The following is a 13,751-nucleotide window of genomic DNA, read 5'->3' as shown; positions in this document are numbered from 1 at the left end:
ACCAAGAGCCCAGCCTGGACCCCAAGAGCCCTGCCGGACACCAAGAGCCCAGCCGGACCCCAAGAGCCCAGCCTGGACCTCAAGAGCCCTGCCGGACACCAAGAGCCCAGCCGGACAGCAAGAGCCCAGCCTGGCAGCAAGGACCAGACACACTACAACAGTGTGAGTATATTGCCATTTGTGTGTGTGTGTGTGTGTGCGCATTTGTGTATGACGTACTGACTATAGCAAGAGCTTATAAAACCTGAATCCAACCTGAGGCCTGCCGTCATCCTGCAACAGCCATTGCCATGCTACAGTCCAGATCCACCGTGAGGCCTGCCACTGTGAAGATATCAAGCTCCAGCCGGAGGACTGATGGCCGTGTGTGTGTGTGTGTGTGGGTGTGTGTGTTTATTTTTGTACTGCTGTGTGCTTTTGTATGTATGTGTTCACGTGCCTGCACCTTATTATGCCTTTGTCAATATTGCGACTGTTCATGTGTTATGCTTGCGTTATGACTCGGCTTGCAGGTATGTTTGTGTGCGTCTTGTTGGTTGCATGTGCATTTGTCAATGCCATATTGGTTAATATTGATTTTTGATGTATTTACTAATTAAGGTACCGTCACACTGAGTGACGCTGCAGCAATACCGACAATAATCCGGATCACTGCAGCGTCGCTGTTTGGTCGCTGGAGAGCTGTTACACAGACAGCTCTCCAGCAACCAACGATGCCAGTAACCAGGGTAAACATGGGGTTACTAAGTGCATAGCCGCGCTTAGTAACCCGATGTTTACCATGGTTACCAGTGTAAAAGTAAAAAAAAAAAAGGTAAAAAAAAAAATATCCGCTGTCTGTCCCCGTGCTGTGCTTCTCTGCATTGTGAGCGCCAGCCAGCCGTAAAGCAGAGCAGAGCGGTGACGTCACCACTCTGCTTTCCGGCCGCTGTGCTTATACAGGGCAGAGAAGCAGAGCGCCGAGGGACAGACAGCGGAACATAAGTATGAAGTGTTTGTGTTTTTTCTTACTTTTACACTGTTAACCAGGGTAAACATCGGGTTAATAAGTGCAGAGCCGCGCTTAGTAACCTGATGTTTACCCTAGTTACCAGTGAACAAATCGCTTAATTGGCGTCACACACGGCGATTCAGCGATGTCTACATAAAGTCCAGCAACGAAATAAAGTTCTGGACTTTCTGCAGCGACCAATGACATCACAGCAGGATTCTGATCGCCGCTGTGTGTCAAACTGAACGATATCGCTAACCAGGACGCTGCAACGTCACGGTTTGCTAGCGATATCGTTCAGTGTGACGGTACCTTTAAGGTACCGTCAGACTTAGCGACGCTGCAGCGATACCGACAACGATCCGGATCGCTGCAGCATCGCTGTTTGGTCGCTGGAGAGCTGTCACAAAGACCGCTCTCCAGCGACCAACGATCCAGAGGTCCCCGGTAAACCAGGGTAAACATCGGGTAACTAAGCGCAGGGCCGCGCTTAGTAACCCGATGTTTACCCTGGTTACCAGCGTAAAAAAACAAACAGTACATACTTACATTCAGCTGTCTGTCCCCTGCCGTCTGGTTACTGCACTGAATGCTGGCCGTAAAGTGAAAGCAGAGCACAGCCACAGCGGTGAGTCATCGCTGTGTGACTCACCGCTGTGCTGTGCTTTCACTTTCACTTTCCGGCCAGCAGTCAGTGCAGGAACCAGACGGCAGGGGACAGACAGCTGAATGTAAGTATGTACTGTTTGTTTTTTTACGCTGGTAACCAGGGTAAACATCGGGTTACTAAGCGCGGCCCTGCGCTTAGTTACCCGATGTTTACCCTGGTTACCAGCAAAGACATCGCTGAATCGGTGTCACACACGCCGATTCAGCGATGTCTGCGGGGAGTCCAGCGACCAAATAAAGTTCTGGACTTTATTCCCCGACCAGCGACATCACAGCAGGGGCCTGATCGCTGCTGCGTGTCACACTGGACGATATCGCTAGTGAGGACGCTGCAACGTCACAGATCGCTAGCGATATCGTCTAGTGTGACAGTACCTTTAGTATAGTGTTTTGTGCAACTTTTTTTTTTTTTTGTTTATTAAAATGGATGTATTATTGCAAAGTCTAATGGTCTGCAGCTTGAGGTTATATTTTTTTTTTTTAAATTTACTTAACCATTCCCATTCGATGTACTTGTATTTTAAAATAAAGAGCATTTCTGCTCCATTGTGATTTAAAAAATAAAAAAAAAAGAAAAAAATTATATATTAATAAAATGTTTCTTAAAAAATTGTCCGTAGTATAATTTCTTAAAGGTAAATTTAAATCAGGTGTATGTACCAATGGTTACACATGCAATACAGAGTTGTTTGAGTGGTCATTTTTTAATAAAGGTTATCCTTTGAAATTTTATTTCGGGGAGGTAATTGTTTTTTTTTTAAAACATAAAAATATTTTTAAAGGTGTCTCACAGTTTACCTTTTTTTGTTTTTGGGACATGGAAAAGAATGGTATAACGTGCACCAGTTTTTGGGTTTTGGTGTTCACATATTTTTCTCATTTTAACATGGTGTTTAGTGGTAAACATTACCTATTTCTGCTTTGGTCTAACTTTCAATCCATTATACTTATTATATTGCAGATAGAGTAGGGACCACACTGACCGGCATAAGCCACCTGGACCACAGCCACCTGGCCCACATCCAGAAAATCTGAAAAGTAAGTTTTGAAGACCCCAAATCTGCTACTTCAATGTGTAGAGCAGATTGCAAGTGTCTTTTAACTTACAGACCTACCAGGACCACAGCGACCTGGACCACAGCCACCTGGACCACAGCCACCTGGACCACAGCCACCTGGCCCACATCCAGAAAATCTGAAAAGTAAGTTTTGAAGACCCCAAATCTGCTACTTCAATGTGTAGAGCAGATTGCAAGTGTCTTTTAACTTACAGACCTACCAGGACCACAGCCACCTGGACCACAGCCACCTTGACCACAGCCACCTGGACCACAGCCACCTGGACCACAGCCACCTGGCCCACATCCAGAAAATCTGAAAAGTAAGTTTTGAAGACTCCAAATCTGCTACTTCAATGTGTAGAGCAGATTGCAAGTGTCTTTTAACTTACAGACCTACCAGGACCACAGCCACCTGGACCACAGCCACCTTGACCACAGCCACCTGGACCACAGCCACCTGGACCACAGCCACCTGGCCCACATCCAGAAAATCTGAAAAGTAAGTTTTGAAGACTCCAAATCTGCTACTTCAATGTGTAGAGCAGATTGCAAGTGTCTTTTAACTTACAGACCTACCAGGACCACAGCCACCTGGACCACAGCCACCTTGACCACAGCCACCTGGACCACAGCCACCTGGACCACAGCCACCTGGCCCACATCCAGAAAATCTGAAAAGTAAGTTTTGAAGACTCCAAATCTGCTACTTCAATGTGTAGAGCAGATTGCAAGTGTCTTTTAACTTACAGACCTACCAGGACCACAGCCACCTGGACCACAGCCACCTTGACCACAGCCACCTGGACCACAGCCACCTGGACCACAGCCACCTGGCCCACATCCAGAAAATCTGAAAAGTAAGTTTTGAAGACTCCAAATCTGCTACTTCAATGTGTAGAGCAGATTGCAAGTGTCTTTTAACTTACAGACCTACCAGGACCACAGCCACCTGGACCACAGCCACACAATGTCCTCTTCCGGCAGCCCTCCTCCACAGCAACAGCAGGTATCGGTAAGTAAAAAAATTTTTTTTGGTTTTTTTTTAAATTTACATCATTTTGAGTCACTACATGCATTTATTATGTTTAAACAGGAATCAGAATCCGATGAGGAGCTGTCGGAAGGGACCGAGACGGGTGGAGACATCGAAGTGGAGGAGGAACCAAGTGTAAGTAGTGGTGAAACACTTGCTTCACACATCACACTGCACCGTACACAAAACAGAATTTCATATATAACGTAACACAGAAAACATATACATACATTAAAGCTAATTTTTTTATCCTTTATTTCAGTCTCCTGCTGCTGCTGCTGCTGCTGCTGGTGCTGCTGAACGTCCAGCACAGCATGAAGGTTCTCCCAGGCGCTCCCAGAGTCGGCGGACTCGACGCCGCGGTCGGCCATCAGTGAGTCGGTTTTTTGTGGGGCTTCAATTGTTAATTTTTTGCTTTCAGTCTACTAATTTTTAATTCTTTTTTTTTTTTTTGTTCTAACAGGCTTCACAGTGTGCTCCCGAATACGATTCAGATATCGATATTGAAGCCCTCATCGAGGAGGTTCGTGAACGGGAGCCACTGTGGAACATGGCTGACCGCAGGCATGCTGATACCAGTGTCACCCGTCGGCTCTGGTTGGAAGTATGCCGGAACATCTTTGCGAGGTGGGAGGACCTTCTTCCACAGCAGCAGAGCAAACTATGTAAGTATTCACTTTTCAGTGATGTTTTGAGCTGAATGTAATGTCTTGCATTTACGAATATTTTTTTTTTTTCTTCATTCCTGTCTTCACAGGTACCAAGGTTAGGAAGCGGTGGCGGTCATTGAGGGATCGCTTTAAGAGGGAGTTTAACGAGGAGATGCAGGCCCCGAGTGGCTCAGCAGCAAGGAAGAAGAGGAGGTACAGATATGGCCCGAACCTCTCCTTCCTGAGGGAAACCATGCTGAGTAGAGTGTAAGTATTCAACATCACAGTAAGAACCTGTCTAATCACAAAACTTTTGTTTCAGTCCGGCCTTTTTCATATCAATATATTAACTTTTTTTTTTTTCTTTCACAGCACCTACTCCAGCCACCGTGCGCCTGCATCTACCTCTGCACCCTCTGAAGCGATCCCTCCTGAGTCCGCCACCGGGGACCACGTCGGTAGGCCCCACACCTCTCACCCCTCTGTCCCCTCCACTTCATCCGCCTCTACCAGTGGAGTGCAGCCTTCCTTACTCGCATCTGATGGTCAACAGATAGCGTTCCCTTTACCCCACCCCTCTGACCCTGCCACCTCTACACCACCGGTAGGTTCATGGCGGCAGCGTCAGAGGGGTCAGGAAAGGAGCTATGCTCCTGAGTTCTTGCATCTAAATGCAGGCTTCCAAAATTCATTTAAAATTTTGGGAGAACAAGTGACTGCTGGTTTCAGCATGATGCAATCACGCATGAGTGAAAACCACCATGAAATCAGCAGTCGCTTGGATAGACTGCATTTAGATGTAAGTCAAGCTCCAGCCAATCTTTTTTTTCAGTCCATGCTCAGGAGCATGGAAAAGCTTTCTTTTGATCAGCAGATGCGGGTAATGAATAGCTGCCATAACGCTCTGCTGAAGGTAATTAACGAACCCCAATCTACCCCCACACCTCCCCACACATCCCAGTCCCAATTTCAACACCATGCCCCACAATATCACCGCCAGTCCCAATATCCACATCACTCTCAATCTCAACATCACTACCAATACCCAACCCGGCCCACAACCCAAATGTATTCACCCGTGTTTTCTTCATCTTTGCCCAGCTTTCCTTCCCCAGTAAGTTTTCCACCTACCCCAACACAACACCCCTCTGGTCAGCCTCCTGTTTTCCCCCCCCCTTCCACTACAGACGCAACAGGTAGGGTTTCCCCAATCCCACCTACCGACGTGGTCCAACCTTCCAGCCCCTCCTCCCATAGTTACTCCACCCAACAATACCAGGACCTGTGAACCTGGAATGTACTTGTACATAGTTTTTTTTTGCCAAAAAAAAAAAGGTTCTTTAAATTACCAAAAAAAAAAATAGTGTGGGAAAATTACCCACAAAAAATATATTTTTTGAAATAAACATAATTCTGGTTTACAATCTACTGTGTGTGTGTGTTCATTAATTAAGGTAAATATGAAAGGTTAAGTGAAAAGAAACACCAGACGTTTTCAAGGTTTAACAAAATGGTTTTATATTATATTAGCAAGCAAACCACACACACTCTTTTTTTTTTTTTTTTTTTTTTTTTTTGTGGCAGTTGCTACCAAAAAATTTTGGGAAAAAAAAAGAAAAAAAATTAAAAAAAAGTCACACAATTATGTCTTGCCATGGAATCCGCCCAACAGGTGACAAAAAATATTCAGCAAACTGTTCCCTCATCCTAGTAACAGAACCGGTGGAGCGAACAGAGGCACTTCGGTAATCCCACAAGGATGTCTCCAATTGTTCGTCATCCAAGGTAACGGGCTCCTTTGAAATAACAAAATTATGGAGCACCACACATGCCTTGACAACATCGTCTACAGTTTTTGTATCCAGTTTTATTGCCGTCAGCAGAACTCTCCACTTTGCTGTCAAAATACCGAAAGAGCACTCTACCACTCTTCTTGCTCTGGTAAGACGGTAATTAAATACCCGCTTGGTGCGGTGTAATTCACGGCTGCTGTATGGTTTCAGTAGGTGCGGCGACAGTTGAAAGGCTTCATCACCTACACACACATAGGGCAAGGCTGGTTCACTGGTTCCTGGGAGCGGTCTTGCTGGCGGGAAATTGTATGTATCTCCATACAGGCAGCGACCCATCGGAGAGTTTTTAAACACTTGGGAGTCGTTGGACCGGCCATACGCTCCTATATCCACAGCAAGGAATCGGCAGTTGGCGTCAGCAATAGCCATGAGTACAATTGAGAAGTATTTTTTATAGTTATAGTACTCTGATCCTGTTCCTGCCGGTTTTGCAATCCTAATGTGTTTGCCGTCCACAGCACCAACACAATTTGGAAAATTACACATTCGCTCAAATTGTTCGGAACTTCTCATCCAGATTTCCATTGTTGGTTGTGGGATATACTCCAGCTGTAAAGTGTCCCAAATCGCACGACATGTGTCCTTCACAATTCCGCCAATAGTGGAAATCCCCAGCCGGAATTGGAAATGGAGTGAAGTCAAAGACTCACCCGTAGCTAGGAAGCTGCAGGGAAAAATAAAAAAAAATGTAAAAAAAAATTGCACAGACCATCAACCAAGAAAAACAAGTGGAATGGCCTCAAATAAACCAACAAATTACATGCTACAGTAAATGCGGCGCAATGTGTCAGCGCAGTATTCTCTGCAGCATGTAATAACATTCAATATGACCAATGACACAAGAAAAAAAAACAAGTGGAATGGCCTCACATAAACCAACAAATGACATGCTACAGTAAATGCGGCGCAATGTGTCAGCGCAGTATTCTCTGCAGCATGTACTCACATTCAATATGAGCAATGACATAAAGAAAAAATGCTTACCGCAGTGTCACCATGAGCCGCTCCGCCGGTGTGATGGCAAGCCTCATCCTTGTGTCCTGCCTTTGGATGACATCCTCTATTTTTCCAACCAAATAATCGAAATGTTCCATCCTCATCCGTACATAACTAAAGAATTTTTGGGGGTTGCACCGCAACTCCAGATAGAGAGTGGACTGGACACCCCTGGTCATCCGCAGCTCATTGATTGGATGTATCCAGAATCGTCGCCTTCTCCGTTGCATCATCCGTCTTTCTGCTGCCGCCTCCTTCTCCCGCACTATGATATCCAGGTGATTCGTCTCAAATATAACTTCAGTAACCAAACTCGAAATCCTCCCAATTACACCATCCATCATTGCCACTAAACTAAAACCCTCAAAGATGTGCTGTAAATACAGTCAGTATATAGATTTCCCTAGTTTCCAGTAGCCAATCAAATTTTGGTGCCTCCCATTTTAAAAACGGATCCGTCGTAAAAACGTATGCAACGGATGGAAAAAACGTATGCAACGTATGCAACGCATCCAGCATTTCAACGGAACCGTTTATCGGATTTGCGACGGTTTTGCGACGGATCCGTCGAAATGCTGTATTCGTTGCATACGTTTTGCAGTTTTTTGACGCATCCGTTTTTTCGGGAAAAAGACGTTTTTGGGACGGATTGCAGTTAACGCTAGTGTGAAAGAAGCCTAAGTCAGTACTTTATAGAGCCTCCATTAGCAGCAATTACAGTAACTCCATAATTTTTACCCTAAGCTCTAGCCCTTACTATGACCATTTTACAGCCATTTTAGAGCAGCAAATTCAGGTCCTCATTGACTTGCATTGGGCTCTGGGGCAAGTTCGGGGTCAAGGTCTCATACTGAGCTAAACTTTTTACTGTAGTTTGGTCAAACCTGATGAACTCAAACATCCACAGGTCCACTCATCCCTAATAATGACCGAACAAAATCAAGAACTACATATGGTATAAAGACAACATTAGCTGTCCATTTTTATTTCTTTGTTAAACTAATTTTTTTGTATCAGGGAGGAAAATATTCCTGTTTGTCTTTTCTAACTGAGGTCAATGGAAAATTGAATGCATCAATTTTTCAGTGTTTTCTGCACAAAAAAGGCCGCACATAAATCAATTCTAAATCAATAGTTAATGCACACATCTTATATGCCAATATTGTGCTAATATAAATTACACCCAGATGACAACAGATGCAGAACAACAAATGAAAACACACAGTTACAAACTATACCTCTAGTATCAAGGCTAGCATTACAAATACACTATGACGTACAAATCTTAATTGCAGTGCAAATCTATATATCTTCATAAGATATTATAATGTACCCAAAAAGAATACATTTGTACTGTAGTAAGCATTGCACAAAGCTGTTATATATATACTAGCTATTGAACCCATTCTACGCCCGGGTGGCGAGCATTTATATTGGTATATGGTCTCCATCCTGGTATGTGCTGCTCCATCCTGCGCCCCCATCCTGTCATGTGCTGCTCCCATCCTGCGCCCCAGTTCTGTCATCTGCTGCTCCCATCCTGCGCCCCCGTTCTGTCATGTGCTGCTCCCATCCTGTGCCTCCATTCTGTCATTTGCTGCTCCCATCCTGTCATTTGCTGCTCCCATCCTGCGCCCGTTCTGTCATTTGCTGCTCCCATCCTGCGTCCCCGTTCTGTCATGTGCTGCTGCCATCCTGCGCCCGTTCTGTCATGTGCTGCTGCCATCCTGCGCCCGTTCTGTCATGTGCTGCTGCCATCCTGCGCCCGTTCTGTCATGTGCTGCTGCCATCCTGCGCCCGTTCTGTCATGTGCTGCTGCCATGCTGCGCCCGTTCTGTCATGTGCTGCTGCCATCCTGCGCCCGTTCTGTCATGTGCTGCTGCCATCCTGCGCCCGTTCTGACATGTGCTGCTGCCATCCTGCGCCCGTTCTGTCATGTGTTGCGGCCATCCTGCGCCCGTTCTGTCATGTGCTGCTGCCATCCTGCGCCCGTTCTGTCATGTGCTGCGGCCATCCTGCGCCCGTTCTGACATGTGCTGCTGCCATCCTGCGCCCGTTCTGTCATGTGCTGCGGCCATCCTGCGCCCGTTCTGACATGTGCTGCTGCCATCCTGCGCCCGTTCTGTCATGTGCTGCTGCCATCCTGCGCCCGTTCTGTCATGTGCTGCGGCCATCCTGCGCCCGTTCTGTCATGTGCTGCTGCCATCCTGCGCCCGTTCTGTCATGTGCTGCTGCCATCCTGCGCCCGTTCTGTCATGTGCTGCGGCCATCCTGCGCCCGTTCTGTCTTGTGCTGCGGCCATCCTGCGCCCGTTCTGTCATGTGCTGCGGCCATCCTGCGCCCGTTCTGTCATGTGCTGCGGCCATCCTGCGGCCGTTCTGTCATGTGCTGCGGCCATCCTGCGCCCGTTCTGTCATGTGCTGCTGCCATCCTGCGCCCGTTCTGTCATGTGCTGCGGCCATCCTGCGCCCGTTCTGTCATGTGCTGCGGCCATCCTGCGCCCGTTCTGTCTTGTGCTGCGGCCATCCTGCGCCCGTTCTGGCATGTGCTGCAGCCATCCTGCGCCCGTTCTGTCATGTGCTGCGGCCATCCTGCGGCTGTTCTGTCATGTGCTGCGGCCATCCTGAGCCCGTTCTGTCATGTGCTGCTGCCATCCTGCGCCCGTTCTGTCATGTGCTGCTGCCATCCTGCGCCCGTTCTGTCATGTGCTGCGGCCATCCTGCGCCCGTTCTGTCATGTGCTGCTGCCATCCTGCGCCCGTTCTGTCATGTGCTGCGGCCATCCTGCGCCCGTTCTGTCATGTGCTGCGGCCATCCTGCGCCCGTTCTGTCATGTGCTGCTGCCATCCTGCGCCCGTTCTGTCATGTGCTGCTCCCATCCTGCGCCACCATTGTATTATATGCCCCCCGCTCCAGTGTGTATGCCCCCGAATGCTGCTGCCATATAAAAAAAAAAAAATACCATACTCACCTATCGTCCGGCTCCACTGCGGGTATGTCTTCAAGAAAATGGCGCCGGAAAGCGGGGACTGCGCAGGCGTCGATTCCGGCAGCAGGAATCGGCGCCTGCGCAGTCCGCGCTTTCCGGCGCCATTTTCTTGAAGACACACCTGCAGTGGAGCCGGAGTGTGTCTTCAAGAAAATGGCGCCGGAAAGCGCGGACTGCGCAGGCGCCGATTCCGGCAGCAGGAATCGGCGCCTGCGCAGTCCGCGCCCTCCGGAGCCGGGAGCAGAGGAGCCGGGAGACGGAGCCGCAAACAGCGCTGGAACCGGGAAAGGTGAGTATACTTACCCTCCCTCCTGGCGGTCCCTGACTCTCTGGTGGAGATCGCGGTATGCGTTCAGTGCTTACGCATACCGCGATCTCCCGGGAGCGTCGCTCTGTGAGGCCCAGACTGCGCCGGCGCTTGCGCTTGCGCAGTCTATAGAGGCTTCGGACAGAGTGACGCTCCCAGCGTTATATTATAGATATATATATATATATATTGTGAGGCAGTGACCGGTGTCATATGCGAGAGTCGCTATGTGTCCCCCAGGATGTGCTTAGAAGCATATTAGATCCGCTGGAGTGCCCTGTGCTCACAGCAGGTTGCCTGTGAGACACAGGGAAGAATAAAAGTAAGTGTGAACTGGGTCAAGTTATTTGTCCCAGAAATTATTCAGGAAAACCTGGTATGGGCTTTTATTTTGAAACGGACTGCAGGATGGTAGTGGGGCCGGTCCGTTTCCTCCAGCCCAGATTTTATAGTGGCCCATGGCCATAGAATCTGGAGGGTAGAAAAAAAACCCTGCAAAAGAGTTTGGGTGTGTCAGTCTGGTCTGGGATTCAGACCTAGCAGGAGGCTTGTGCAGAGCTCCTTCCGTGTGGAGAAACACGGGCCAGGCAGAGCCTGAAAAGCCAGACACCCCAGCGTACATGGGGGTGTAATACGCTCATGGCAGCGGACTGTGGACTGTTGTTATTTTTTCCCGGCTGCATACCGAAGGACTTGTTTGTTTTCTTTTCCGGTTTGTGAGTATGCTGTGAAATAAACAGAACTTTGTTTGAACTTTATATGGGTCACTGCCTATTCACTGCACAGCAAGGACATCGCTACATCACAATTGGTTGGAGAATGCGGAGCAGTGTGAATTAAGGCATACCCCAACGCCATTTGCATGTCTTCTACATTGCAACTCAGGCCTACAGACAAAATGGAGGAAATCCTGAGGCAGCTAGTCCTCACACAGCAACAACAGCAACAAACTAATAATCTGTTGCTGCAGCAAATTACAGCCCTGCGAGAGGCACCTCCAGCACCGACCCCGGAACGTCGCGATGCCCGTGACAAGGTCCGCTCCGCTTTGAGGAAATTGAGTCCGAAAGATGACGTGGAAGCTTTCCTCACCGTCTATGAGCGCACAGCAGAACGGGAGAATCTGCCAGCAGCACAGTGGGCTGAAGTTGTGGCTCCGTTCTTGAGGGGTGATGCGCTAAAGGCCTACTTTGACCTCAGTCAGGAGGATGCCCAGGACTATTCCAAGTTAAAAGGTGAGATCCTTGCCCGACTGGGGGTTAATACTTATGTGAGAGCTCAACGGGTGTTTTCTTGGACTTTTGTGGAAGCCCAACCTGCCCGGTCTCAGATTTTTGACTTATTGCAGCTTGTGAAACGGTGGCTCCAACCTGAGACTTTATCCACAAGTCAGATAGTGGAGAGGGTGGTGGTCGACCGACTGGTGAGGGCTCTGCCCGCGGCCATTCAGCGTTGGGTGGGTCAAGGGGACCCGGGTACCCTAGACCAGGTTGTAGGCCTGGTAGAGCGATATAAGGCCACCCAGGACTTTATACGGGACACTGCTCTGCTTCGGCTGTCACGTAAGGCTCCGCCAGCTCAGGAGTCTGAGAAAAGTCCACGGCCCTCCACTGGGACAAGACCGGACCAAGTCCGTGCTGAGGGGTTGTCTCGGAAAGAGAGTGACCACAGACCTGTGTCCCCTAAACTGGCTCCAAGGTTACCTCGTGCCACAGTCGTTACGTGTTGGCGGTGCCAAGAACCTGGACATGTGGTTGCTAATTCTCCCCTAACAACAGAACCCATGGACTGCGGGTATACCCGCCGCGTGTCTATGTATGCCCAGCCAGTCTGCATTGCCACTACAGACCCTGCCGGTACCGAACCTCAGCTGTGCAGAGTGCTCGTTAACGGGTACCAAACGGATGCTCTCTTGGACTCGAGGAGCTTGGTGACCCTGGTACACGGGTCCTTGGTTGCTGGGGACAGTCCTATTGGACGAAAGGTGGGGGTAGTGTGCATACATGGGGACCTCCGAGAGTACCCGACTGCGGAGGTCACGTTCTCCACCCCATGTGGAGAGATAAAACATGTGGTGGGAGTGGTAAAAACTCTTCCGTATGGGACTGTGTTGGGTAGAGACTTACCGTTGTTCTGTTCCCTCTGGGAGACCAGAGTTAACCCTCTCAGGGTAAAAAGCATTCCGGGTGCAGAACCCGAAGATCCCGAGTCAGGGATACCTGCCGTAGGGGTCGCCACGATAGGGACAGTGTGTAATCCCGATAGGTTTCCCCTAGAGGTATTGGCAGGGGAAGTGGAAGAGAATCCACCAATTCATGAGCTGGAGGTGTCACCTGGTAAGTTTGGGACTGCCCAGCTCCAGCATCCCACTCTGACCCGGGCAAGGGAAAGAGTAATCGAGGTAAATGGGGTGGCTCAACAACCTGGTGCAGGAAAGGAGTTTCCCCGGATGGCGGTCATCCAGGAGTTACTGTACAGGGTTGATAAAATCCGGGATGAGGTGGTGGAACAACTGGTAGTGCCCCAACCCTATCGTCGGGCGGTGCTCGACATGGCTCACACTCACATGTTGGGGGGGCACTTGGGGGCCAAAAAGACGTTAGAGCGCATATTACAGAGGTTCTTTTGGCCTGGTGTCTACGCTGAGGTTACAAAGTACTGTGACACTTGTCCTGAGTGTCAACTAACCTCACCCATCACAAACTACCGGAGTCCGTTAGTACCTCTGCCCATCATAGAAGTACCCTTTGAGCGGATAGCGATGGATCTGGTGGGACCAATAGTAAAATCCGCCCGGGGCCATCAGCACATATTAGTAGTCGTAGACTACGCCACCCGGTATCCAGAGGCGATACCACTCCGGCACACTTCGGCTAAACTAATAGCCCGTGAACTGTTTGCCTTGTTTTGTCATCTTGGGCTCCCCAAGGAGATCCTTACAGATCAGGGAACCCCTTTTATGTCTAAAGTGACTAGGGAGCTATGTAAATTGCTCCAAATTAAACAGTTGCGTACGTCAGTGTACCATCCACAAACCGATGGGTTGGTCGAGAGGTTTAATAAGACCCTCAAGGCCATGCTCAAAAAGGTGGTCGCCAAGGATGGGAAGGATTGGGATATGTTATTGCCATATTTAATGTTCGCCATACATACATAGTAACATAGTAACATAGTTAGTAAGGCCGAAAAAAGACATTTGTCCA

At 48.8% G+C, this 13,751-nt stretch overlaps 2 protein-coding genes across 2 annotated transcripts; one reads left to right on the top strand and one right to left on the bottom strand.

Moving 5' to 3' along the window:
- The first annotated feature begins 3,624 nt into the window (after positions 1–3,624).
- On the top strand, positions 3,625–5,810 carry LOC138676845 (uncharacterized). Its single transcript, XM_069766502.1, has 6 exons — positions 3,625–3,733; positions 3,815–3,889; positions 4,017–4,127; positions 4,218–4,419; positions 4,512–4,671; positions 4,777–5,810. Exons 1-6 carry the CDS (start codon positions 3,689–3,691, stop codon positions 5,690–5,692), a joined length of 1,509 nt encoding a protein of 502 aa, XP_069622603.1. The 5' UTR covers positions 3,625–3,688; the 3' UTR covers positions 5,693–5,810.
- Positions 5,811–6,007: 197 nt separating this feature from the next.
- Positions 6,008–7,933, bottom strand: LOC138676846 (uncharacterized). The gene is made up of 2 exons (XM_069766503.1): positions 7,242–7,933; positions 6,008–6,921 (listed from the first exon to the last, which is right to left on the bottom strand). Exons 1-2 carry the CDS (start codon positions 7,595–7,597, stop codon positions 6,039–6,041), a joined length of 1,239 nt encoding a protein of 412 aa, XP_069622604.1. The 5' UTR covers positions 7,598–7,933; the 3' UTR covers positions 6,008–6,038.
- Between the last annotated feature and the right edge of the window lie 5,818 nt (positions 7,934–13,751).

This window comes from Ranitomeya imitator, chromosome 4 (assembly GCF_032444005.1).
Source record: "Ranitomeya imitator isolate aRanImi1 chromosome 4, aRanImi1.pri, whole genome shotgun sequence".
Taxonomy (NCBI): domain Eukaryota; kingdom Metazoa; phylum Chordata; class Amphibia; order Anura; family Dendrobatidae; genus Ranitomeya; species Ranitomeya imitator.
The sequence above is the reverse complement of the archived record's forward strand: the minus strand, read 5'-3'. Positions and strand labels throughout refer to the sequence as shown.